Source organism: Vanessa tameamea, chromosome 24 (genome assembly GCF_037043105.1).
Source record: "Vanessa tameamea isolate UH-Manoa-2023 chromosome 24, ilVanTame1 primary haplotype, whole genome shotgun sequence".
Taxonomy (NCBI): domain Eukaryota; kingdom Metazoa; phylum Arthropoda; class Insecta; order Lepidoptera; family Nymphalidae; genus Vanessa; species Vanessa tameamea.
In genome coordinates, this window is record NC_087332.1 from 2,000,588 (window position 1) to 2,028,507 (window position 27,920).

Below are 27,920 nucleotides of genomic sequence, written 5' to 3' on the forward strand. Positions count from 1 at the left end.
CTATTGTCAGAAGTCTAAGTCTTACTTATAAATATAATTAAAAAAAAAAAAAATTATGATGAGCATTTATTTAATAAAAGACAAATTAAAAAGTCGCCTAAAACACTCTCTTCAAACGGAAAATTGGCTGTTTGTTAAACAGTTTGTCACTCGTTTCGAAATTATCTCCAGTCTTAATTCGATGTGGCCAACCTGCTAACAAAACTTAGTTACGTTAAAACAAAATTACAAATTAAGCCGGTGGAAACCCACCTCTATAATCTTTTATGTTTAAATTTTCATATCTAGACAAAAGTAATTTTGATATAATATTGCGAAATTGATGTACCGCAAAAACGTCTGCAAAATTACTTTTAATACGACGTTTTTTTAATAAAAGTGTAGTAATATACAATCCTATTCTATGTATATTAACCTGTTATATCGTGTGGTTTTACACGTAAAATTATCCTCATTTAATTACGACAGAATTTTACTAGAATAATATTTATTTATATACTTAATAGCTAACCTGTACGCTTCACCGGGCTTAGAATATAAGAATTAGAATTGTTAGCACGGTCAATGTAGACATTCGAAGTTATATAAATTTATAACAAGCTGAAAATGCTTTCACTTGCTCAAAACGTAATTAAAAAGAATATTCAGAAGTTCCGAATCATTCCGATACCTGGATTTTTTTTAATTTGAGATCAAAGGTCGAAAAACCCGAAAAAAAATGGTTTTTCGCAATTTTCAGGAAAATGGTAAGTTTTATCGCAAAATTACTTCAGACAAAAATTGAAGCTTATAAAATTATCTATAAAAAATGTATTTATACTTTTTTTCTTAGAGCAACCGTTTCTGAGATATAGTATAAGTACGCTATGTATATAAATATATGAAGCTGTAATATAAGTAAAAATATTTCGCAATCGGTATACATAAGTATAACCAATTTATTTTATTTAATTAGTGGCCCGCCTCGGATTCGCAATACTAAATATACAACAGAATGTTATTATATACAAAGTTCATAGCTTTTTTTTTTTATTAGACAATACAAACCGCTATGTCCCTGCGTCTTAAATCTGTATATCTTCGAAAATATTCATTTAAATTACATGCTGTAAATAGCCATATCTATATTAAATGCACAATGTATTTAAGGTACTTAATTGGATAACGATTAATGCTGTATTGCTTAAAATCGCTTCGAATATAAGCCATTATTTCTCGTGAAAACTAAAGATAAAAAATTGTTATTGTTCAACGATCCGACGAACGATTGTATCCCTAAGAGATAGACAGACCCTCGCGGACTTTTTTGTAGACCTTTTTAAGGTGTACAATACTGTAGTACATACATACAAATGTATGTATTTACGACATAACATAATAAACCTCTAAAATTATCAGTGTTTCTCTACTATATTGTGCAAGTTTATACATAAAAATGTTCCTTTTGAATGATTCTGTCTATTAAAAAAACCGCATCAAGATCCGTTGCTTAATTTTAAAAATATGCATATATAGGGCCAGATAGACAGCGGGAATACTTTTGTAACAGAATAATAATTAAATACCATACTTTTTAATCTGTTAGATGGGCAAGTCACTTTAAACTAAATTTATAAATTATATTATAGAACTAAATTTGAAATTTATATTTTGTTATATAAATGACTTGTGAAATTTGAGGTCTTTGTTATTTGTCTATTTTATTTTTATTTTCTAAAAATGGCCTCTACTGATCTTCAAATACGTCTGGAGGGCATTTCGAATCAGAAACATATAAACCTTTGTCAACCAGTCAGTCAGTTAATAATATATTCCATACACATAACCATTAATAATATTAAATACTAGTTCACCTCCACACCTATAGAGCGTACATTTTAAATTTCAAGTCTCTTACTTCAAAAACATAGGATTTTCATACAAATTTCCAAGACCCGTTTTACCGCCTTAGGAATGGAGTTTCGTAAAATCCGTTCTTAGTGGATGTCTGCACCCTATAAGGAACCTACTTGCCAAATTTGAAGATTTTTGGTGTTATAGTTTCTGAGATTTCGTGATTAGTCAGTGACTGGTATTTCGCTTTTATAAATATAGATTTCCAAATTTAGTTTTTTTTATAAACAAGCGATCTGTTGCAATGACCTCGTCTATGATTGTGTTTTATAATATTTTACTAAATAATTATTATATATTCAATAAATAATAATAAACTAACGAAATATTTAAATATCTCAATAATATTAATATATTCGGGGATTTTCATTAAGGATATACAATAATTTCACTTTTTTAATTAACATACACATGGAAATTTATAGAATAGCATGTTCCTTGCCGATTATTTTCGATAGATTCTATGTTCGGAAATGGCGGTAGATTTACATTTAATTTCATGTTGAAGATGATAATTAAAAATTCAAGTATCCTTACCATGTTTTTCTTTACTTTATATAAATGCATAATAAGCACATGAAATGCCATTGGTGCTTACCCGAATTAGTTAAGATTCACGTGTCAATGGACCATTTCGACACATTCGAATGATATTGGTATTTTTTGAAAATAGAACAAACACAACAGAACAACAGAACAACAGAATTTTGTAGAATCTTTGAGGCAAAAACTCGTGCGGTTGCACGGAAGGGGATCGAATCGCTCCGGATATCCTACTCGGGCCTGGGATCCGACATCGCGGCGGCGCTCAAGAAACGAGCCACCCGCTGAAACCCCAACGCGCGCCTGCGCCACTTAGTGCTACATAGGTATATTACTTCTCAATACACGCTAGCGTGCAACCGCACTAGTTTTTCCCGGACGCTAAAATACTTTCCTGTCCTGCGAATATGTCGAGTATATTATATTTACTATAATAATATAAACGTAATGAGCATTATGTAGTATGTAGAGCAGTATGAGCTAAAATGGGCGAGGAGCCCTCATTAATCTTGACTGAAGATTGCACGTTCAAATCTGGGCAAGCACCAATGAATTTTCATGAGCCTAATAAATGTTTAGAATTAATCTCGTGCTCGGCGGTAGAAAACAGTGAGGAAAAGTGCCTGTATTTTATGTACGTGCACGCGCCTTCACCGACTCTCATTGGAGAAGCGTGGTGAAGCACCAAACCTTCTTCTCAAAAAAGAAGGATGTTGGAACATCTACAGGATATTACTTTTACTTATATTCGTTTATTTAAATAGGCAAACAAAACAATCCGTAAGATATTAGGTATTTTTAATTCGAGAGTGTTCGAATGGAGTACCGAGGCACATGAGAAATATTTTCATTTAATTCTCCTTAAGTATATTAGATTAAAATTAGTTGTTGTTGTTGTAAATTTCTCTATTGAACTCAAACAATCATGCAAGGAATATGTATTTGACGGCGCAGCGGAATTCGTCAGCGAAAAAATATGTTTTAATCAATTTATATAATTTGTAATTCCTGAAGGTAGCAGGGTTGACATTGGCTAATATAAAGCCTCAATTAAGCCACAAAAAAAAAGCTTGAGTACTAGGGAGGACATTCAATGATCGAATGAAAGGGCGCGCGTCAATACATCATATACAGTTGACGGACGTCATAGTGTAATTATTTAAACGGGAATTATTTAATAAATCTTTTGTAATGTTGTAATTTTAATAGTGTTAAAGTTGATTATTATATAGTAATTATTAAAATTATTATAGCATAGTAATTATAAAGTAAATTTTATTGGAATACTCTCGTCTCGCCTGATAATTTAAGACATATGTACAATCGTTGATTTTACTCAAGTAATAGGGCTTTGTGATAGCCTGTCTGGGTAGGTACCACCCACTCATATTGTTGTGTTTTGGTTTAAAGGGTGAGTGAACCAGTGTAACTACAGGCACAAGGGACATAACATCTTAGTTCCCAAGGTTGGTAGTGCATTGGCGATGTAAGGAATGGATAATATTTCTGACAACGGGACTAGTTCCTACTATAGTATAGTGGTGTCGCATCGGCAACGTTAGGGATATTTTATATTTCTTAAAATGTCTATAGGCGGTGGTAGTCACTTACCATCAAGTGACTTGCCTACACAATTTTGAAAACTTACTACAATGAAAACTTACATGAAAGGTATCTAATAGGTGACATTAGGTTATGTAATGAACTAAAATCAACACGGACAAGGTCACGAACATGCGCTCGTAAAAAGGGGCGTATACTTATGGTACGCGCGTCAATTATATTTCTTCGGCTTTTAAAAGTAACTTTGAATGTAAATAATTATCATAAAATAATATTAATCTACTTAATAAAATAATAATTGTAGCACTCACAAACATTTAATATTCACAATTTAAATCTACACTAATATTATAAATGCGAAACTAACTCTGTCCGTCTGTCTCGCTCTTTCATTCAGACCAATGAACAGAATTGAATGAAATTTGGTTTGAAACAGGCTTGGACTCCAAGGAAGGTCATATAGTATATTCCAATAACAAGAGGACAAAATCCAAATAAACATTTGATATCCAATTAACGCGATATCAATGATCAAGAGCTTAAAGAATATATATTAATTATTAAAAAAACTGCCTCTAACATCGACGAAATTGTTATTAAACTGGATATAACTACTTATATCCAGTTTAATAATAATCTAAGTGGAATTAAGTTGTATAATTAATAAAAAAATAATTTGTCAAGAACTGTTATTAGTGCACAATATAGCTGAGGTACTAGTATACATCAATCTTCAGTTTGTCTATCTTTATACCTTTTTCGATTGGAATAGACTATTAACTATTTTTTATGCCTAATACTTGATGACCAACAATGAAAACACGAGTGAAGCTGCGGGCGACGACTAACTTGTAGTGTTAGATATCGATAGACAATCGAGTCTATCGCTAGTTAAGGTGTTAGGGATAGTCAAAATCAAAATATACTTTATTCAAGTAGGCTTTTACAAGCACTTTTGAATGTTATTTAACAAACTATATTAAGTGAAGCTACCACCGGTTCGGAATGTAGATTCTAACCATAGTATTGTCACGTGTCAATACTATCTATACTATGATAGATAAATTTTCGTTACCTGGCTTACTAAATAACTTATCTTAAGAAAGTAATACTATCGAAAAATAACAGGTTATCGATAGTACAAAACTATCGATACTATCGATAGTTTAGATTAAAAGTTATGGTTTTTGAAATACTATCGACAGTATCAGTAGTATTGCTGGGGAGCTATCGATACTATCGATACTATGGATAGTATCGGCAGTATTGGTCAAAAGGATACTATCGATATTACTATCGATATCCTGAATAGTTTTCGAGGTCAACTATCGACAGTCAAACTATCGATAGTTCTGCAACACAGCTAACTTGTAATAAAATTAACGTTGTAAAATAATATAAGGCGTGAAGTTGTCTATTTCAAGCGACTTGACACATCATTGGTAGTTTAGCGAGCAACTTCATCGTGTAGCTATCAAGTCACCAGCGCGTGTCATAAAAATTCACTCTCGTCATTTTTTCATAGCGCGCAAAAAGAAGCATAACTTGAAAAAATAAATACGACCAAACTTCGAATACATATTTATTCATAGCAGCTGATATGTAAAGCGATAACTAATTATTTACAAGTAAATAAAATTCATAATTCTCAACGTACAAATGAAACTATTAACATGATTTAGAACGTCATTCAATCAGTCCAATTCGCTCGATTTCAGTTCACTCTTCATCCGTTTCGTACTCGGGGATGAAAGGACTTCCTCCGTCGACACATTCGTTCGTTTCCTCTTCGAAGCTTTGGCATCTCTTGAACTATCAATACTGCTGAGCCTTCCGCTGCATTCTGAATCGCTAGAAATGCCGCTTGTTGCATTTTTGATTATCAGCAAGTCTTTTTCTATTTCCGTCAATTCTCTCGGTTTATTAGGTCTACCGACTCTGTTTCTTGGCTTGTTCCGACTGGTTGACGGCGAATCCTCTATCTGTTTGCGCTTTTTGTACGTACGCTTTGTTGTTATTTTAGTTTTCTTTGGTTGATCATCCTGCAATTGAACATTAGTTAAATAGGTTCTATTTATATTTAACCTGCTGGTAGGGCCTTTTGCAAGCCCGTCTGGGTAGGTACCGCCCACACATTCTACTTTCAACATCAAAGCATTGTTGTGGTCCTGTTTGAAAGGTCAGTAAGTCAGTGTAATGTCAGGCAGCAGGGACATAACATCTTAGTTCTCAAGGTCGTGGGCGCATTGACAATATAAGGAATTGATATTTCTTACCACTAGAGATAAGAAATATCCACCTGTATCCTATATATGCCCTTACCATAATAATAAATAAGTTTTTATGTTATTATATAACTAAGCAGTTATTGTATATAATACAAGTAATAATGTAAGTGCTTAAATATATATACAAATATGAATTAAAAAGTTACTGTATAAATCTCGACCGCATGAAATGGTGGCAAGAATGCAAGCATTTCCCCGTTGAATCGCAATTCCGAGCCTCTGGCCTAAAAACAAACCAGCCTTTCTGTCACCAGTGGAGGCAATAAGGCGAGGTGTTATACTTTTGATGAAGCTTTTTGCACCACTACTCCAAGGCCCAATTCAAAAAAAAAATTTTTTTTTTTCAATTTTCTAATTCTTATGTTATTTGTATTAAAAAAATTTAAAAAACTATATAGTAATACTGTAATCAAACTAACTTGCAACGCCTTTTTCCACGGTTCACGTGTGTGCTGCATATTGGAAAATAATTAAATAAATACTAGAATAAATGTAATTTAGTACATTATAGGCTTTTTTATATAAGTAGAAAATGCGCCACCTAATGGTAAGTGGTCACCATTTTATATTAACGCTGTAAGAAATTTTAACCATTCCTTACATCGTCAATACACCAACAAGCTCGAGAAGAGAGATGTTATGTCCCTTGTGTCTGTAGTTACACCGGCTCACTCACCATTCAAACTGGATCACAACAATACCAAGTATTGCTGCTTGGTGGTAGAATACATCATGAGTTTTACCCACCCAAACATTGTATGCTATATTTCTTATAAGAAAATTATAAAGCATCACAATTAAAACCTATGGTTAATTGAAATCTAAAAGTTGAATTCACCTGTTTTGGCTTAGCTCCTATATAACCCGAACAACGCTTCGCACCACACATACAACGTTTCTTCTCGATACCGGCTGATTCTAAATTGTAGTTGAATGTTAGTTCACTATTCTGAAAATAGAAAGGTTATTTCTCAAAACGTCATAAATTAATTATAATAATATACTATTATTCCTAGGCAGGTATTTACAATGTATTACTTTACTGCGTAAACTTAACATTAAAATATTCTTTATTCAAGTTGAATCATAATAGCATTAACACGGTACAATGTTTGAATTAAATTTAAAGCTGACCAATCATAGCTTTTTGTAATTTTAAATGTAAATTCTACCGAGAGGAACCGGCAACTAAGTCAAACTTTTTCACCATTTTACACAGGTATGTTTATATTACTTTTTAAAACAAAACAATTAAGCATGCACATCAACGCTACCTTCCGTTATTCTCGTGAATAGAAATCCAGTAGACCATTTCGACTGATTGACTCATTGATATATATTTTAAATAATATGTATGTATGTATGTATGTATGATGAATGTTGAATAGTTTACTATTCTACGAATATGCTAAGTATATAAGCCCTTTAAAATTGTTATTGAGATAAAATGAATTTTCATGTGCTTAATTTGTGTTTATAATTCATCTCGTGCTCGGCGGTGAAGGAAAACATCGTGAGTAAACCTGCATGTGCCTAATTTCAACGAAATTCTGCCACATGTGTATTCCACCAACCCGCATTGGAGCAGTGTGGTGGAATATGCTCCAAACCTTAAAGGGAGAGGAGGCCTTAGCCCAGCAGTGGGAAATTTACAAGCTGCTAATGTAAAAAAAAATTGCAATAGCTTTAAAATCCTACTGATGTTTTTGTATATTAAATTGCTTCTTACTCGATCAGGGAAAAAAACAACTGAAGAAATTTGGAATAGAGAAAGATTATACCCTGACTTAACATAATCTGCCCTTCGCCTTACATGAGAAGCTACGGGCGGAGCTTGTGTAAAAGTAATACTTACAGCAGGTATATCGTAAAGCGCAAACAGACCGACACGTATATCACCCAACACCGTCCACTTCTGCGTCTCACAGTTCGGCTCACAGGAATGGTTCATGAACCTAAAACAAAAAAAAAAAAATTACTTAAGCGATCGTTCAAAATTCGTAAGGTTAATTTATTTATAGCTTACTAGGAAAGTTGGCAGATGTTGTTCTGCCTTTCTTTATATATGGTATAGAAGTTGATGTCCTGCAGCGCCATCTAGCGGCGATTTACAACATTATTTTTATAAAAACCTGAATAGTAAATACTAAAACTAGATAAATGCACCAATTTTCATCGTAATTGTTCAAACTGTTTTGAAGTCCATTTATCAAACAAATATACCAATATCCACTTCTATATATGAAGTGTATGTATAATTATATATTTTTTAACTTCTATAGCTTATAAACAACATAAAATATTATGTGTTGTGTACAACATAATCATAATTATTTATTTTTCGATTTCGGCTACGGCGGTTATTCTTAAAACATGTTTAATGCACAATTGTTGTTCTTAGTTTGATCTCGAACTGATAAAGAATTATCAAGTAAAAAAATATCTGTGCATTCATATTATCCGTACATTACAGGTTCCCTCGCCCCTCACTATTATAGCAGTACATTATCGGAGATAGATCAATTTTATTGTCATGACAGAAAATCATAATTACTTTTCCCAACTGGAATTCAAACCCAGGATATCTCAAACTGATCCTGTTCGGACATGATCTAACACTGATTGGTTACACACAGTATAAAAAACTCATACATGCTTCGGATGGTTAAGTGAGGAAGTGAAGTGAAGAATAATTCTTAATATCATAAAATTTCTGTATCTTTTAATTATTAAAAGATACAGCAGACGTAATTACATAACATTAAAGTCCATTTCACGAAACTTTACTCTTGAGTGCTCATTAGTTAATTTGCGTGACCTTCATTACCCAAATAATTTCTTAGATTCGTCTTACATATCGGATTCATTACGTTTATCTCTAGTCGAGCGCATCGACCAATATTACACCAATCAAGCAATAGCAGCTTAACGACTAAATGCCTCTAACCTTGCAAAGTTCCCTTTCGGGCCGGCATCTATCATCCTCTCCTTATCCAGTGTTAGGAAATAAAAGTTCTCGTCTCGGACCTCGTGTTTCCTGCGCATGCGTCTCTTGAATTCATCTTCATCTATCAGCTCACCAACATATTCAATTACAAATTGACCTTGAAAGTAAAAGGAATTTATAAATAATAAGTAAACAGAAAAAAAAGTTTTAAGCCTTATTACACCTTCAATACGAACTGACTTATACTCTATTCCAATGGGAAAGTAGGTAAATAAACAACTTTGACCTTGATTTGACATGACATTTTAGTTACACTAGTGAGGAGAACATTATTGAGCGAATAGGTAAAGAATGCTAAGGAACGATATATTTTATTGGTTTTACGTAATTTTTTTAAATAAATTTTATATAAATTGCAGGAAAGGTACATATTCAAATTTTTAGATAGCAGCATTTTAGGCTTAAATAAAAATTAGGTCGTTAGTTTTGATTTGGATCGTGGTATTTCGCAAATAGCCTTATTAACTTATAAAGAGTAACTACCTCTTTTTTTTCAGTGATAAATCATAGAAACACACTCACAATTCATTTATATGAATAGATTTTTATTCCCTCATTAATAAAAAGAAACATTGTACGTTTCAATAATGAAGTGGCATTTTTAAGACATATGACGTATTGTATAATACTAAGGTTTTAAATAAATAAAATTTTATATATCTTTCAAAGAAACTCTTACTTTATCTTATATCTAAATCGACTTTGACCTTGAAATACATTTCTTAGCATTAAATTTTTTGAAAAAAAAAAAAAACAAAATGTAATTTAAAATAACATCTTATCTTAATCTTCAAACCGAAAAAGTAATGTTCAATCAGCGTAGTCCGTGTTGATGGCAAATCAAAAGTCAGTAGGCAAAAGCAAAAGGTCGTAAATACTAAATCGGTTACAATTACAGTTCGCTTAAACAAAGCCAGGTCGTAAGAAAAAAATTCCGGATAATATCTTACGCTTGTATTATTTTCAAAACTATAATTTAAGTGTTGCTTTGCATAAAACTGATCTATATTTTAAGATTTTTTATTTCTTTAAAATGAATTACCTTGCTATATAAAATAATAACATTTTTATCGAACATTATCTAACTTTCTATATTATATATAATATGTCTATATTATATTATAATCCATATTAAATAAATATATATTTAAAGAAAAATCTAAATTGTATGTTAAAACTAAAATAATATATTTTTTTATCTGTATAAATTTATTAATTCTCCATTCGGTTAACGAACGTCTTTAGTGAGGCCTACATTTTAATTGTTCGTTCATCGAAAAATGGCGTTTTGAATGTCGGCAAAACTGTTTTCATTACTTTGAAAGTCAAATTTAAGTGGATTTACGTAGTTAAGTGAAATATTGTTATATTAAAAGTGAAGATATATTAATCAAGAACTGTTTGTAGTAAATCATAAAGCAGACTTATCAACAAAACACTTGGGATACTGAAAGGTTCGGTTTGTTTTGGTCCTTTCCAATTCCCATTGGAATAGAGTATAGGTAAGATGGCATATAATAAATATAAATTACATAACACGATGGCAATAATGACTATTTTCATATAGCAACACTACATCAACCAATTAATCTATACCTGCTTTGACATCGACTAGCGTCTTCAGACCCCAACCCCTGTGGGGGGTCCGGTAAGGCACCATCTTGGGATATAGGCGTTTCTCGAACGCTCTGTTATTGCAACGATCCCCCGCGCGACACGTCGGACCGCACTCTGTCAGTAACATTCTGTAACAAGAAAACGTCTTTGTATTATGGATTAACTCATGTAAAAAATAAATCATTGTCATACATTTTATAGCGTTTCAACGCACGAAATCGACAATATCTCCATGACTTTGTCGACGCCATAGAAAATCCTTACTAACATTATAAAGGCGATAGTTTGTATGTATGGATGTTTGTTATCCTATCACGCAAATATTACTAAATAGATTTTAATATAACTTTACAATAATACAGCTCATACGTCAAAATAACACATAAGCTATAATTTATAAAGATGTTGTCTGAATAATACGTGACAACCAACACCTAAAACGCGAGTAAAGTCGCTAAATCACTGGTTATGTAATAAATCCTAGAGGTCTTTAATGTAGTATTTTTTTATGTCAATAAAATAATAACCCAATCAATCTTATGGAACATCCGATCGTATATGTTTCCCGGTAGTAGAGCTTTATGCAAGTATGTTCGGGTGGGTACCACCTACTCACCGGCTGTTCTACCGCCAAACGAATATTTTATTTAATTATTCGAGATTGTTTCCAACCTATTAAGGCACTGCGTGTAGGGCCCGCACGGGTCCACGTCGGCGGGGTCGCACTCGCACTGGGTGAGCGAGCTCTCCTCTACGTCTATCCTCCTCCCGCACAGCGAGCCGCACGGCTTGTTGACGCGCAGCTTGACGTAGTGCGGCGGCAGCAGGGACGACGCGATGTCGATCGATTCCTCTTCGTTGGGCGATGCGGCTGGAAGTTAAAATTATTATCATTAATTATGAATTCCAATCAATTTTAGTTATTAAAGAATATTCCTAAAATATTCATAGAGAATAGTAATCAGAACATTTTAAACAATAATTTTGTTTGTTCAACCTGTACTTACTACAATAAATACGTCTTATACACTGGCAGACAATCTTGTGTGTAAGATAGCTAACAACATTTTAATATACTGTCTATATTACATGATTAACTTGATTTTAATGTAATAGCACACAGTATGATTGATTAAAAACTTTAATAGGTAATAATATCTAAATGGTATTATTATTAGATTAATAAAAAAATAAATACATATAATAAAATACTTGATATACTATTAAATTATATACAATATTAATTTAATACATTATCTAAAATATAAACACAATACATTTAATATATTTAAAAAAAAAAACTACATAAACACAGTTATACTTATAATCATATTGAGGCTAATGACTAGATATTCTTAGTCAACAATATTAATTAAATACATAATTGAAAATTTCATACATTTAATCGATGTATTTCTTACTTTTAAGTATTTCACAGGCCCTCTGCGCGTGCTCCATCGCCATCGTGAATGCTGCGTCTATTTTAGACTTCTGACTAGACACTTTTCCAGAATCACCTAAGAATAACAACCATATTAAAATCACACATATCATTCATTACAAAGAATAATTCATTGAAAGCAAAAATCTACAGAGCACTTAAAAAAAAATTGTTACGAAAATATAGAATATTGCTTTAAAAAAACGACCAAAGGAGTTTCACTTAATAAAAATGTATCTACTTAGAATTAAATTAAAAGAAAAAGTAATTTATTTTAACTGGGCTGTAAAATTATACCACAAAATTAAAAAAAAAAAAACATTCATTACACATATATCCTCACCTTCTTGAAAGGGAAACACGCGTCCCCTATTCACCCAATAGTGATCATACTGACCAAAAAATCGCACCACAAATTCTCCTTGGGAATGCTTAACCGCTAATATGTTATGTGGTATTTCTGACGGGTGTAGGATTATACCCGGCCACCATCTGCAAGGGAGATTCAATCTTATATTTATTGCAATAAAGAATATTTTAGACAAGAAAGAAAAAATTTGGTTTTATTACATATAATTGCAAATAAATATATCAGGAAACATTAGTCTATACTAATTATTATGCGAATGTAAGTCTGTTTGTTGCTCTTTCACGGCCAAACCACTACATCATTGTCATTATGAAGCAAGTTTGAACCCCAACAAGGAACATAGGCTACTCTTTTTATGCCTTACACCTAAAACGCAAGCGATTCCGCGGCGACAGCTAGTATTACTGCATTTCAATTTAAAGAGCCAGTGTAATTACAGATACAAGGGACTTAAAATCTTACTTCCCATCGTTTGGTATTGGAATATTATTATTACCAACGTAAGAAATAATTTATACTTCTAAAAGTGAAAGCTAAAAGACGCTATGACAAAGGCGACCGTCAACCATAAGATTGCAGTTTGCTTGTCTGCAAACTCAATAAAACTATTAAGAAATAAATGTATAGATAACAAATTATAATATTGAAATATAAATTCTATGTAACATTGAATAAATTTACAGCTAATTAAAATCTATATGAATATTTTACTATCAATAAAAAAAAAAGTCTAATACACATCTTATGCAATCGTTTATCATTGTTACTAAATAATTTCGTATGCAACTGAATATATAACTTATAAATGTAGATATAAACCATACAATAATTTTATAGAAAGAAAATATAATACATAACATACACAGATGCACTCACAACAGATACATATACCTGAATTTAAAGAAGTATAACTTAATAAACATGTTAAAAAAGATGTTACATAAATTAAAAAAAAAAAACTTACCTATAGTGTCCTAATTTCACCCAAACCATTTCCCCGTACAGAGGCAACCGACCAGTTTCACAATCTTCACACATGTAACCACCTAAGGAAGAATGTAAATTTATTTTTACTGTTTATATAGTTGCATACGATAGGACAAAACATTATTTTTTTTTTTATTATATTAGACTAAGACTCAAACACTGGGTATTAAATTAATAATTACATTTCTTTTTTTTAAACTTCTACTGTCAACTGACAACAAATGTGGATATTTTAAAGAATAAGGTGCTTCTATATTATTACAAATACTGTATTATGGAAATATGTAGATCAGAATATAAAATGCAGATTCATTTAATGTTTATAAAAATTTAGGGAAATTTAAGTTAACAATTTTTTTTATAATTATGATTAATATATGAAAGTTTACCTTCAGGTGGTTTAATATTAAGGCACTCAGCGTGGAAGGATGTGGGGCAGTACTCGCAGCATATCAGTGAGCCCCCCAAAGCACATATGAAACACCAGCCAGTATTAACGTGACAAGGAACTTTACCAGGCCTGGAATATTAAAAATATATCATGTTTTGTTTTTTTTTCAAGTATATAGAATGACTAATAATCGAACTTCAAAAATATGAGGAGAACCATCAATCATCTTTTAATTCAAGAAAAATCATAAATTTTGTTTAAGCGTTTATATCCAATATAAAATTATCCATAAAAAAATATATCATATATACAAATAATAAAATATATCATTTTATAAAACTCTTAGGTAACTTTTTCGGTACATTTGCCTACATTTCTTGGAATTGAATGAATATATTCCAATTTTAAGGTTCAGGGAAGCATTTTTATCAAGAAAAACTAAAGAAAGATATAACAATCTAGGTCCCATGGTTGAAAATGTGTTACCCAAAATGTCTATAGTACAAAACAACCATTTTCCAAGTTATAATAAATAAAAATTAAAACATAACCAAAAAATATCCTCACCTATGCTCATAATGTCTGGGACAAATAATATGTGAGCCAGTCAAAATCTGTGTGCCCGCTGGAAGACATTTGGTGAATGTATGGTATGTAGCGGGACATCTGATGCATCTAGCTAGCTTATCCCCACTAAACCTCGTTTTGCAGCCTCTCGGATCATCACAAACACAAGTATGACACACATGTCTTGGACAGGACAATGCCTCACAGTATTCATTACTTTTATTCGTTCTAGAAAGTTCGCCAGCGTTGAATTGTGTTTGGGGCCAATGGTCCAAACATTCTAGATGATAGTACTTTTGACAGTGTGCTACTTGACACCGCTGTCTATGTTCCGCTTTATCTTTAGGAGAAATAGATGATTTACAAACAAAACAAATTGGTATTTCGTTTTTTTGACAATTATAGCATTTAAAGTCTGAATAATCGGTATTTTCTTCTCGATCTTTTAGACGCGGTTTTATGTCTACTATTTTGCATTCCCCAACATCAATATCGCTCCAATCGTTTTCATCGTTCGAATACGAATCATAATCCAATTCATCTGGAGTTTCGAGGATTTCTTTCATTTTAGCAACAAGCTGAGCTTCAAATACTTCCGCATCAGCCACTATATGAGAATCTTCTTCATCGATAGACGTATTCTGGATTTCATCGGAAATGTTTGCATCTTGAGATTTTTCGTCACTCTGACTTTCAGAATCTAGACCATTATTATCTTCTTTTGCTTTCCTTCCCCTTTTTTTCTTCTTTTTTCTACCTCCTCTAATAGGTGCAGATATTTCGATGATTTCAGTTTGTTTTTTATCACAATCAGTGTGAAACATACAGTGACATCCTTTACATTTCACAAGATTGCCAACTCTTTCACAGATTTCACAAACTTTTTCCCTTATTAAACCTTTAAACAAATTAGGCTTAGGGGCAGTTAGTTGTCTAAAATATTCTTCAACTTGATCTATTTCGTCTTGTCCCATCTCTTCTTCATATTCAATTGGTTCTTCACTTGTTGTAAAATCATTTTGATAGCTTACATTTATAATTGGTTCATTTAAATTATCAATTTGCTTAGGAGCTTTTTGTTTTACTTTAAAGATGTCAAAATATTCCGAATCCTCTTCGGCATCTGAAAAATCTTCTCTGTAGTATGGTCTAATAATTCTTCGTTTTGATTTTTCCTTTTGTATATTTTCCTCTTTGTCAAAGTTTCGTTCTTTATCTTTTTCTTTGTCGACTCTAGTCTTTTTACGAACTTTTTTCAGCGGGATTGTGTCTTGGTTTAGGCCTTTGACTAAATTTGCTTGATCCACGTCATCTGCTTTTTTTGTGTCAGTTTTCAAACTCTCTTCATAAAGCCATGTATTATACAAATAATTGGTGATATCTTCGAGTGACAGTTCTGGATGTTCGTCCATAACTGCATCTTGTCTTAGTTCTAAATACTTTAAAAAGTCCGGTTCTTCAAATTTCTTTTTATTATCTTTTGTGCGTTGTTTTTTTTTACTTAGTGATGCTTCACTGTCTTCTGATTTTACTGACATACTATCAGGTTCTTTTTCATCTGTTTCTAGATTAGTTTTATCATAAATATTTGTATCTTTTTCAACTAAATCTTCTGAAACAGAAATATTGCTACAAGTATTTAAACCTGACTCATATGGTGAAATCTCTTCATTATCTTCTATGAAATTAGTTTCAATAAAAATATTGTCTTCATTACAGGTATTTTGTTTAACATCAATTTGTTTTTGTTTTTCGGTTATATCAATTTTATTTGTTTCGTGATATCCATTCCATGTAACACACTCGCCTTCCGTTTGTAACGGCTGTACCACATAATTAGAAATATTTATATTATCAAAATCTTTGTCGCTAACTTGAAAATTTATTTCATCAATCTGATTTATATTAATCTCTGTATTGTCATTTATTTCTTTATTAGGAACAAGTTCCACATTTTCGACAGTGCATGTTTCAAATTTATCATGATCAGTAAAACCATTTTGTGTTATTATTGTACCTTCTATCGTTACTAGTTCTAAACTACTAACGGAATCTAAACTTATGATGTTATCCTTAGTGATTGCGCAGTTTTTATAGTGAAAATTTTTTGCTTTACTTTCACAATTAGGTGATGTTTTGATTACATTACAATTTTTAGATTTTATTTCAAATGTATCAGGTTTTTTTATCGAGTCGCTTGTTTTCTCTGCTGACTTATTAAGAGACAACTTATATTTAGTTATATTTTTTAACTTTAGAGTAACAGTTGAAGGCGCTACGCCTTCATTATCTGATTGAACATTTTCGTCGTCACACAAGCCATTTTCTAGTTTTTTTTTATTGTTTATAATTTGTTTTTTTAATTCTAGTGTAACTAATTTACTTCCTTCAGCTGCTTTAACTATATCATTAGAACTTTCCTTATTATTTACACTATCTTTATTACAACTGTCTTCAATCTTCTCGAGGGCGACATTATTGTCAACATTTACATTTATACTGTCTAATTTTAAGATTTCCACACAATTTTCACTTGTACTTCCTATATTAATATTATCTTTGTTCAAATCACTAACTTCTAACACTTTCGATTGTCTTTTATTTCGATAAATATTTTTAACTTGTTTCTTCTCAAATTTTTCATTTACATCTTTTTCTTGTAAAGTATTTATAATTGTACTGCTTTCTTCATTGATAACATTGGGGTTGTTGACACTTGAAGAAATACAAAAGGTATTAATTAGTGGTAATTCATTATTAAGTATTTCATTCATATTATTAGATTCAATATCTGTATGCAAGTCACTCACTTCCATGCATTCTTCACCCCCATCTGTACTTAAAACATTATTACTTGGTTCACCAGACTTAACTTCTAATTCCTTATTATTAATAATTGCACTTTCTAATGAATTTTCAATTATACCTTCACTAGTGTCATCATCAATTTCCATATTTTCTGTTACATCAGCATTTACAGAATCAGTTTGACTGTCTTTTTCTATTTCTATGTCTTTTATTTTTTTGGAATCTTCGAGCATTTTTTCAGATTTTGCATCAATTTGTACTTCACTGTTCAAATCACCTCCAGTATCTAAGTGTTCATTGATTCGATTACCAATTTCACTTTCAACTTTTGATTCAGAAACACTAATGTCATCATTTACAACTGTTATTATCACACTTTCTTCATTTTTATCCAAAGCTTCCTTAGGACAAAGGGTTTCAACTTTAGATATAATACCTATGCCTGAACCAGGTTCAACTGAATCTGTTGTAAATATTTCTGCATTCTCATATTCAATTTCGACATCATCTAAAATGACAGGACTATTACCCTCACAATAATTTTGACTATAATCATGTTCATTTTGGTGTGATGTTAATTTAGTTTCATTTTCAGGTTGAGATTCAAGGCTGGATTTTCTACAGTGTCTGACATTTTTGGAATGTGCATCTCGAGGTAGGTTTTTTTTAATTTTGGCACTGTTATTTGATTTACCACTGTGAGATTTGATGTGAGATTTTTCGGGTGTCTTTGACTTGGCTTTTTGCAGCCATCTATCCATGTGTGATTGCCTTTGGATTTTAGTAATCCCAGTTTTAGCTGCCATATTGTCGAGACAAGCAGTTACAACTTCTGACACATTTAAGGATCTATTTCTGCTTTTGCTTCTTGATCTTTCTGAATCATTTGCTTTGGTGTCATCTTCAGAAAATAGTGTATCATACAAACTTTCACTTAAAGACACATCACTATTTGTTCTGGTAATTCTCTTACTTTTCTCTTGTTTCGGAGTACCTTTGCCTACTCGAGATTTTTCAAGCATATCATTTAGGATGTCGATTCTTAATCTTTTTGGTTCTCTCAACAGTGTCTCCGCTTCTTCGACCGAAATTTGCCATGACGATAATTTTTTATCTGATATGAAGAAAGCAGAGTATAGCCTGGAATCCTTCTTTTTAGCCTGAATCAAAAAATTTACATAAACTATTAAACATAAAATTATATTATCAGTATTACATAATATAGTTTTCATTTATATATTTATTTTTCTTATATTTCATTTAAATATATTTATTCAAAATGTATGTAATATTAAATATGAAACTAATGATCTAAGCATATAAAAATAAGCTAAGTAATTTAGCTGTAATTTATTTCAAATTTGATAATTTCACAGAAAATAAGGAATAATTTTATTTTTGATAAGTGGTATGAACCAATGCAAAAATTGTAATAAATGCTGGTTAATAAAATGACAACAATTTTAAGAGATACTTAAATATACATGGCTAAGTGTTACTGTTTTTAAAAAAGGTGAACCTCGGGTGTAAAATTCATGCGTGTTGCTTCAAACTCGAGCTGACCAAGGAACTTCTTCAACATGCTGTCCACGATCCAGCCGCGGCGCCCATTGTCACCAAAGAAGGTCACATGTAAGACATCTCGCTCAATACGTCCAAACACTGGAATAGTGTACAAAACTTTTTCTCTAAATACTGTTCTATTATGAATACCATTATCACAATGATTTAAGTATCTAAGTATTTTTTTTTTTTAAATATAACAGAACAATGTTGAAAGACCTTTAGGAAATTATAAATTTAAATTATAGCAGTCCATGATATTAAATAAACATGTATTTTAAAATAAAAATCCATACCTATTTTATTAACACAACCTACCAAATCTACAAACAGGTTAAATATTTTTTACTTTATTTTTAATTTATTTTATATGGTATAAGTTTAATAAAGGATTATTACATTATTATATACATTAAGCATTAACATAATTTTATTAATTAGATTGGTCTTAAAAAAGATATACTTACACTTTTTCTTAACAAACATTTCACTCAACGGATCTCTAGTTACAATGCATGGCCAAAAAGGATATGTTCCCATTCTTGCCCAAGCCAAATCACCAACCTGGTACTCACTCTTGGCCTCCATTTCAAACAATTCACTTTTAGAAAAACCCATCTCAGATCCAACATTCTTTTTCTTCTTACTACCACCAAAATCTAATGTTTTAACAACAGAATTCAAATATCCATTCGAAGCTTTTTTTGTAGTATGTGAATTATACTTCTCAGAATCATCTAGGCTATTTAAATAATTGGATGTTTTGTTACTATTACTCGGAGAAAACATATTTTTTATCAGAACAACAGTATCATCGGTGTCTTTATCTTTACTTTGTATGAGGTCTTTTCGTATGTATACTTTAGGATATTTCTTTGTTGATGATTTCGATTTCTTTTCTTCAGAACCAAAACGACTCAGAGAATTGTTTTCACTATAAATACTCTCTATCGTATTGTCTAAGGAGTTTTCTGAATGCTTTGGTGTTTCAATTCTGATGGGAGAATTGGAAGCGTGCATTTTATAGACTGGAGACTGTATAGTATTAGGTGATTTCTCCGGCTTAGGGTTCGGTGACTTAAGATTTTTTGTTACCGTTTTCTCTATATCGCAAAAATCACTATCAGTTTTAATCCTCCGAGCTCTGCCATAACGACTGGTGCTGCCTAAATCAGAATTTGTAATAGGAGAAGTTACTCTCGCTGTTAAATTAGTTTCTAATTCGCGTTCAATTAATGATCGTTTTTTTGGCTTAACTCGGGCAGTCAAAGGACTATTATCATACCTAATGTCTTCTGAGCTCATGTTGTCCTCAGATTCCTCCATTTTGTATTCCAACAATCACACATTCGACCGCTGATGACTCTGACGTAATGCTATCTTTCAATGTTAGTTCGAAAATGTCGGTATTTAATATTTTCCAATTATTTCTATATCACCATGGCTATGTCAATATAAAAAATGTAAATGCAATGTCAGTACACAATAAACGACTTCAGACACTCAGAAATTATCTAGGTTCCAATACTGAAACAAAAAAATCGAAATCAAGTTATTCATTCATTCAACTAGGTTAATCAAATTTTTTTCGCATAAATCTAATACTTCGTTTTGTGTTAAACCATTAATTATATAGAAAACTGTACTAAACAATGTATCTACTCATGTTAAAAAGTCTTTATTACAAATGCCATATTGTGCACAAAAGCGAAATATAAGATACGTTCCCCTACATAGAATAGCTGAGTTATAGAATCGAAAACTTAATTTTCATTTTAACGGAACACTTTAAACATCTAAAAAAGATTTATTAGGTATTTTACAAAGAGAATAACACATAGATCCAGGAAAATTAATTATAAACACACAACGCCTTAATATTAAACGACCAAAGTTCTATTTAGATACGAGTAGGGTTCAACCAGAGCCGTCATCCACACGCCATCACAATTACAATATTCTCAGGAAAATTAAACGCTTCCTTGATTATTGATCGAAAATATTTCTACAAACGACAATAATTATTACCTTAAGTTCAAAACAATAATAAATGACTATTATCACTTGATCTATATTATTCAAAAGAAATTAAGTTCAACGACGCTTAGTGCCGCGAAAACCACCATGAAAATACTTTGAATGTGTGTGTCATCGGCGTTTATTCAGTATATATTCTAATTTTACACACACGTACAAAAAAGTTCATTGGCATGTAACAATTACAAATATATTGAAAATGAAACTAGATATACAATAACAAATTAGAATTAAATGAAAACTTAAAATTTTTATTGATGTTATTATTCGTTTGCTTAATATAAATTATTAAAATTTGCTTTATGGATTGGTTATCATTATTATATACAAATTGTGTTGTTTGAAGTCCAAATTTATAAGGAGACATTTTCAAATACATTTTGAGTAAAAACGCCGTTTTCAGTTCAAGCAATACAGCAAGAATATAATTTACTATAATGTGCCTATAATATTACATGTGGCAACAATCGATTTGTCATTAAAACAATTGACAAAAATCGGAATTGAGAATTGACATTTGTCAGTTGTCACTTGTCAGATGTAATTGTAATTTGCCTGTGACCTGTGACTATCAATATTTGCTTGCACGATATTATTTACTAAAGAATATTGCAATTATTATACAAGAAAAACTGGAAAATGTCGTCCACTAAAGCAAAAGATCAAAAGCCGGAACCAGTAGTATACAGTGAGGCTGCACTCAGAAACAATGCCGTAGTTGTAGAGTATTGTCGAACTTCTATGGCCGCATTATCAGGATCTACGGCTGGTAATTATTTTAAAAAGTAACAATGCCATCAGCGTCACACTTAAAAACCTTCTAGGTCATTTTGTATATCAAATAAATTGTGGTCCCATATGAATGCCTTGATTTTACAAGTTAGGTAAAAAAATATATATACTTGAAAATCTTAGGTATACCGAAAGTTTTAATGTTAGACAAATATTTAAATTAATGATATATATTTAAGGTATTCATTTTTCTGTTTTCAGGGATTCTTGGCCTGACTGGACTCAACGGTTTTGCTTTCTACGTGTTTGCAGTTGTTAGTCTGTGGGCTATGTTCTTGATAAAAGCTGGGCCAAACTGGCATAAATACTACGTATCGAGACAGAGTGTCTTAACCAATGGTTTCTTTGGAGCATTATTTACTTATGTACTATTTTGGACTTTCATATATGGAATGGTTCATGTGTATTAGGAAAGAATATGGTATAATGTTGCTAGTAATAATAAATAATCCTTTTTAATTAATTTTGTATAAAATATTTAAAAAACTACAGATAAAATTCCAGTTGTTTAAATGTAACATTTATTAATTTGGACAAGAACAGATACAACTCATTACTTATTATGCAATCAATTGGTATTTAGGTTTAAGTACCTAATTGCAAGTGAAATTAAAGATAGATAATAGAAAAACAAACCTGTAGAGCCTATTTCTATGTTCAAAGGGGATTCACTTCAAGTCTTAGAATAACTTAAAAAATAAGAAAACTACTCTACTGCATTTTGATTGTACTATACAAGAAATTTATGCAATTCGAACACAAATATTAATATTTGTGTATATTAAGTGTTATTAGGTTAAGGGAAATGCTAGATACTATATGGATGCCTGGTTATATAATTATTTAATACCATATAAGAAGGATTTAATATTAAAAAAGTATGAGTTACAACTATATCGTTTTCGTAAAAGGTCTACATTTTTAGAGTTCCAAGTTAAACTACAATATTTTTGACTCCAAAATAGTGTAGTTTTTTGGTTCTGGTAATTCTCTCTTCATCTATGAAATATCATTTTATTCAGTATTTTTTTTTTAATCATAATGTATTTAGTTTATGAAAAGGAATACATTTAAAAAGCAAAAATTTAATATATTTTTAATTTGATTCGTAATTATGTCATACTGTATTTTACTGTGTTTTCTTTGTTGTTAATCATTATTTAATAAAGGAAATAGAAAACGAAATATATCGTTTTATTTTGTATAGTAAAATACTATGAATAAAAAAATTAATGCCTCTATAGTAGCGGCACGCTATGATGGCCGTTTTGACGTTTGCCCGCTCATGAAGTTTCGTATTTAATAAATAATTACATCAAAGGAGCAAATTGTTGTTCTTTATTGTCAATAGTGACGTGCAGTTAGTCATAAAATTTATCGAATGTGATTTCTAAACTACAAATATTAGGGTACCGCGAAGATAACTTTTTTATTTATTTTTTTGCGTAAACGTGTACGTCACACTCTCACACTCGACCTCGTAGTCGGTGTTATATTTGTGTTTTTTTATGTAATGTGTTTATAAAGTTATTCATTCTAATTCCAATTTTTGATTTAAATTGATTTCGTTCGAATATATTACTTAAACTTATTTTATATTTTTTTTATTAAACCTTTTTAATCAGATACTACTTGCAACAAAAACTTGAATTAAATTACTTGCAAAAAAACAAAGATTTGAATATATTATATCGATAATAAATTTACATTTCACATCACTTTTTTAATGTGTCAAAACGGCCATCGTATCTTGCCGCTAGTATAGTAAATATTATGATTTTAAGCTTATACATAAACTTCAATTTTGTTCTCCTGAAAAGTAGGTTGTTCAAACTAATGTCAGGATATTTCTGAATTGGAGAATTAAGTACATGATTGACATGATCATTCCACATTAATTGTATCTTACCTGCCATCTCAGAAATTAAAATAAAACGTCAGAGGTCTGTATTTTATATAAAACAGTATTATGTAAAAACAATTCCTTTATTTATGTGCATGTTTTATATATAATACAGACCTCGGATGTCTTATTTTAATCTCTAGAACCGAGGCTCAAATATAAATATTTAACGTCAAAAGCTTTAGACGTCGTGTCATAATGTGTGAAATAATTTATGATGGTCATCTACCTATGGAATTGAACTATGATTAACCTGGTTTTTTTTTTCAGGAAATAAATATAAAGACAGGCAGCATGGCAGATCAGCAGATCTGCATTTTCATTGCAGAAAATCACCTGACCTTAGCTTTCCTGAAGCATCTGGCTCTTTGCTAGCTAATTATATTTCATTTATGTTTTTTTTTTTTAAAATATAATTTGCATGTTTGAATATGGTTAAAGCTATTTGGCATGCGTTTCAATACATATTTGAAAAACAATTATGCGGTACGATTCGCACTCCATCTGTTGTACGTTTATAGTAAATGACATGATTCGAAACCTTCACAAAAGTGGCGCGGTTATCAACGATGATTTGAGAGGTGAAGAGTGTACTTGTAACTCGGCTGTTATTGGGCTTAAGGCATAAAACAAGTGAGCCGCCGCTCCAGTGACATTTTGATGATAACCTGGCAAAATCGAGTAAGATCCCCAATGTGTCACGAAAGTACCAACAATTTAGATTTAATCAATTGGATGATGCGTAAATTTATCTTATTCATAGAAATGAAGTAAGATTTAACTTTATATATATACATTTATATAAGTATAGACAATGTGTAGGCAGTAATAATGTTTCGTTTAGATACGTCACAAGTTACAATTTTTATATTATAAATTAATGAAAGAATAGTACTTATTTATTGTTTTCTTTTTTTTTTAATTTAAAGCCAAATTTGGGTCCATAGGGCAAAGATACATACCTATGTCAGTATTTTTATATATGTAGCCTTACTACTAAAAATGAGCCGAGATGGCCCAGTGGTTAGAACGCGTGCGTCTTAACCGATGATTGCGGGTTTAGGCATAGCCAAGCACCACTGAATTTTCATGTGCATAATTTGTGTTTATAATTCATCTCGTGCTAGGCGGTGAAGGAAAACATCGTGAGGAAACCTGGATGTGTCTAATTTCAATGAAATTCTGCCACATGTGTATCTACCAACCCGCATTGCAGCAGCATGATGGAATATGCTCCAAACATTCTCAAAAAGGAGAGGAGGCCTTAGCCCTGCAGTGGGAAATTTACAGGCTGTTAATGCAAATAAAAGCCTACTAAAAATAGACTGATTATCCTTATGGCGTTAGTCATTCGAAAGAAGAAAAATACTTTGTATAACGACACAACAATTTTATTTTTCTTTTATACTTTTGTATATATGATTATACGTTTTTGTAATCAGTTTCTTTTTCCAATAAATAAATGTGTAGTTCCCTTACTAGGATATTATGATAATGAAAATTATAATTTTATTTTCAATCTAATAAAACCAATACCATTGCGGAAAACGCGTAGCTACTTTATGTTAAACCATCAAATTATGCGACGTTATACGATGATATTACAAACTGTCGGTTACGAATCAAGTATATCTATTTACTACAATATACGTAGATATGTATATAGAATTTTTTAGGTATGAAATACATTTAAAAGCTTAAATTTCTTATTTTAATAACAATCTGGCTACTACTGAGAATATTTTGACTAGACTAACGAGGCAGTCAAAGTGTCTTGTAATGTATTTATTCCATAGTCCCTTATTCAATAAGCTTATTTTCTTTATCTAAGATCTAAATCCAAGGGTATCGGGCTGCTTAAATTATGATCATTTCCGAGATAAGGAACAGACACAGTTCGTACAGAAGAGGTACGAACGTACAGAATACTGTGACTTATTCTGATTTCAGAAACTCAAATTTACACGCGGATATACATTCACATATTCATACCATCCATACTATCCATACTTCCATACTAATATTATAAATGCGAAAGTAACTCTGTCTGTCTGTCTTGCTTTCACGCCAAAACTACTGGACCGATTTAAATGAAATTTGGTACACAAATAGTCTAGTGCCTGAGAAAGGACATAGGCTACTTTTTATTTGGAAAAAAGAACAGTAAAGGGTTGAAAATGGGGATGAAAGGTTGTAAGTTGTTGAAAGTATTGTCATTTCTAGAACTAGAAGCATAAAACTTATATTTTAGGCTGTACACTTATAAACTAAGATATCATGACACCCACTAAGGAGTGAATTTTGGAAATTCTACCACTAAAGGGGTGAAATAGGGGTTGAACGTTCGTATGGAAGTCCGTAATTTTTTAAGTTAAAAACATGAAAATTTTCTTTTTGTTATACTGAGTAAAAAGGAGTATTTGAGTGTTACTGCATATTCTACCCCCACGGGGGTGAAATAAGGGTTGAAAGTTTGTATAGAAATCCGTCATTTTTTAATTTCTGGGATACTGATAAAAAATTAGTAGATACGTGTATTTAAGCGTTTCTAGATAATCTACCTCTAAGGGGTTTAATACGGGTTGACATTTCTTATATAGGTTAGTCTAGAAGTCCATCTTTTTTGAAGTTAGAAACAGAAAATATGTATTTTTGACCCCCAATTAAAAATGAGTTGATACGTATTTAAACATTTCTGAATATTTTACGCCTGAGTGAAATTGGGTTAACATTCCGTATACAGGTTAGTCTGGAAGTCTGTCATTTTTGAAGTTAGAAGCTATAAATTTTAGTTTTGGGATTCCGATTAAAATTGAGTTGATACGTATTTAAACGATTCTGGATATTTTACGCCAAAGGAGGGAAATAGGGGTGACATTTCGTATATAGGATATTCTGGAAGACAGTCATTTTTGAAGTTAGAAACAGAGAATTTTATTTTTGGGCTACTGATTAAAAATGAGTAAATACCTATTTAAGCGTTTCTTGATATTTTACGCCTAAAGGGAAAAAGTAGGGTTTGTCATTTCGTATACAGGTTAATCTGGAAGTCCGTCATTTTAAAGTTAGAAGCATGAAATTTTATTTTTGGGCTACTGATTAAAAAAATGAGTAGATACATATTTAAGCGTTTCTTGATATTTTAGGCCTAAAGGAAAAAATAGGTATTGACATTTCGTATACGGGTTAATCAGGAAGTCCGTCATTTTGAAGTTAGAAGCTCGAAATTATATTTTTGGGTTACCGATTAAAAATTAACTGATTCGCATTTAAGCGTTTCTGGGTATTCTACCCTAAGGGCTGAAATACAAACCAATGTGGTATACAAAGAGGTCTTACATTAACGTAATATTTTAAGTTAATTTGTAAATATATTCATATTATACGCGAGCAAAGCCGCGGGTAACAGTTAGTAAAGTATAATTTATTCAAAATAAATCGTCTAAGCGACGCCAAACGAAATTCTCACTCCACAATGATAAAGAGCTACGGATCGCTGCTGTTCCTAAGTAGCTGTTTCCGGAAGCTCGTATGTTATTGATATATTAATAGGTCCTTAACAAGCCGTGATGACACATAAACATATTATAGCTTAACGTAGCATCGAGTAGCCTGTTTTACGTAACAATTAGGTCTTTAGAGTGTAAGACCGGCAGTGCGATTATTCAAAAATTCAGCTCGTATTTCACTCGTAAAATGTTGACTACCGACTTTCGGATATGCCATTTTTATAAGTATCTCCTATAAATTTTATAGTTTTTATTTCTAATGTCACATTCTCAAATTCTAAAACAAGAGCAATATTTATTCTTCATCAATGTTTAAATTTTGAATCGGAACCTTTAGTTCCGATAGTTCCGCAGACATTTTTAACTTTGCCGTTTCATAGATTCAAGTCATTTGTAAAAAATACATTGGTAAAGAAGGCATATTATTCGATTCAAGATTATATAGATGATAAAAAAGGATGGAGTTAACGCTTGTTGACTTCCAGGCAGGAGATATAACATACATATCAAATTGTATTTAACTAACAGAACTGTATTTTTAGATGTTGAAAAAGAGTAACTACTGAGTTTCTTGCCGGTTCTTCTCGGTAGAATCTACATTCCGAACCGGTGGTAGCTTAACTTAAAATAGTTTGTTAAAT

General features: G+C 31.3%; 2 protein-coding genes across 4 annotated transcripts; one reads left to right on the forward strand and one right to left on the reverse strand.

Moving 5' to 3' along the window:
• Nucleotides 1–5,568: 5,568 nt before the first annotated feature.
• Nucleotides 5,569–21,201, reverse strand: LOC113396490 (uncharacterized). Of its 3 annotated transcripts, XM_064218800.1 has the most exons (15): nt 21,067–21,201; nt 20,324–20,565; nt 19,506–20,141; nt 18,995–19,137; nt 14,668–18,635; nt 14,099–14,229; nt 13,687–13,768; nt 12,696–12,844; nt 12,333–12,428; nt 11,584–11,782; nt 10,891–11,039; nt 9,235–9,391; nt 8,143–8,242; nt 7,126–7,236; nt 5,569–6,041 (listed from the first exon to the last, which is right to left on the reverse strand). In XM_064218800.1, the coding sequence occupies exons 3-15, from the start codon at nt 20,056–20,058 to the stop codon at nt 5,694–5,696; spliced, it is 6,186 nt and encodes a 2,061-aa protein (XP_064074870.1). In that variant the 5' UTR covers nt 20,059–20,141; nt 20,324–20,565; nt 21,067–21,201; the 3' UTR covers nt 5,569–5,693. The 3 variants fall into 3 exon arrangements, with proteins under 3 accessions (XP_064074870.1, XP_026490227.2, XP_026490228.2); XM_026634442.2 differs by having other exon boundaries at nt 19,506–20,565; XM_026634443.2 differs by lacking the exon at nt 21,067–21,201 and adding an exon at nt 20,772–20,958 and having other exon boundaries at nt 19,506–20,565.
• Nucleotides 21,202–21,615: 414 nt separating this feature from the next.
• LOC113396497 (ER membrane protein complex subunit 6) lies at nt 21,616–22,330 on the forward strand. Its single transcript, XM_026634456.2, has 2 exons — nt 21,616–21,844; nt 22,069–22,330. The coding sequence occupies exons 1-2, from the start codon at nt 21,715–21,717 to the stop codon at nt 22,275–22,277; spliced, it is 339 nt and encodes a 112-aa protein (XP_026490241.1). The 5' UTR covers nt 21,616–21,714; the 3' UTR covers nt 22,278–22,330.
• Nucleotides 22,331–27,920: the final 5,590 nt, after the last annotated feature.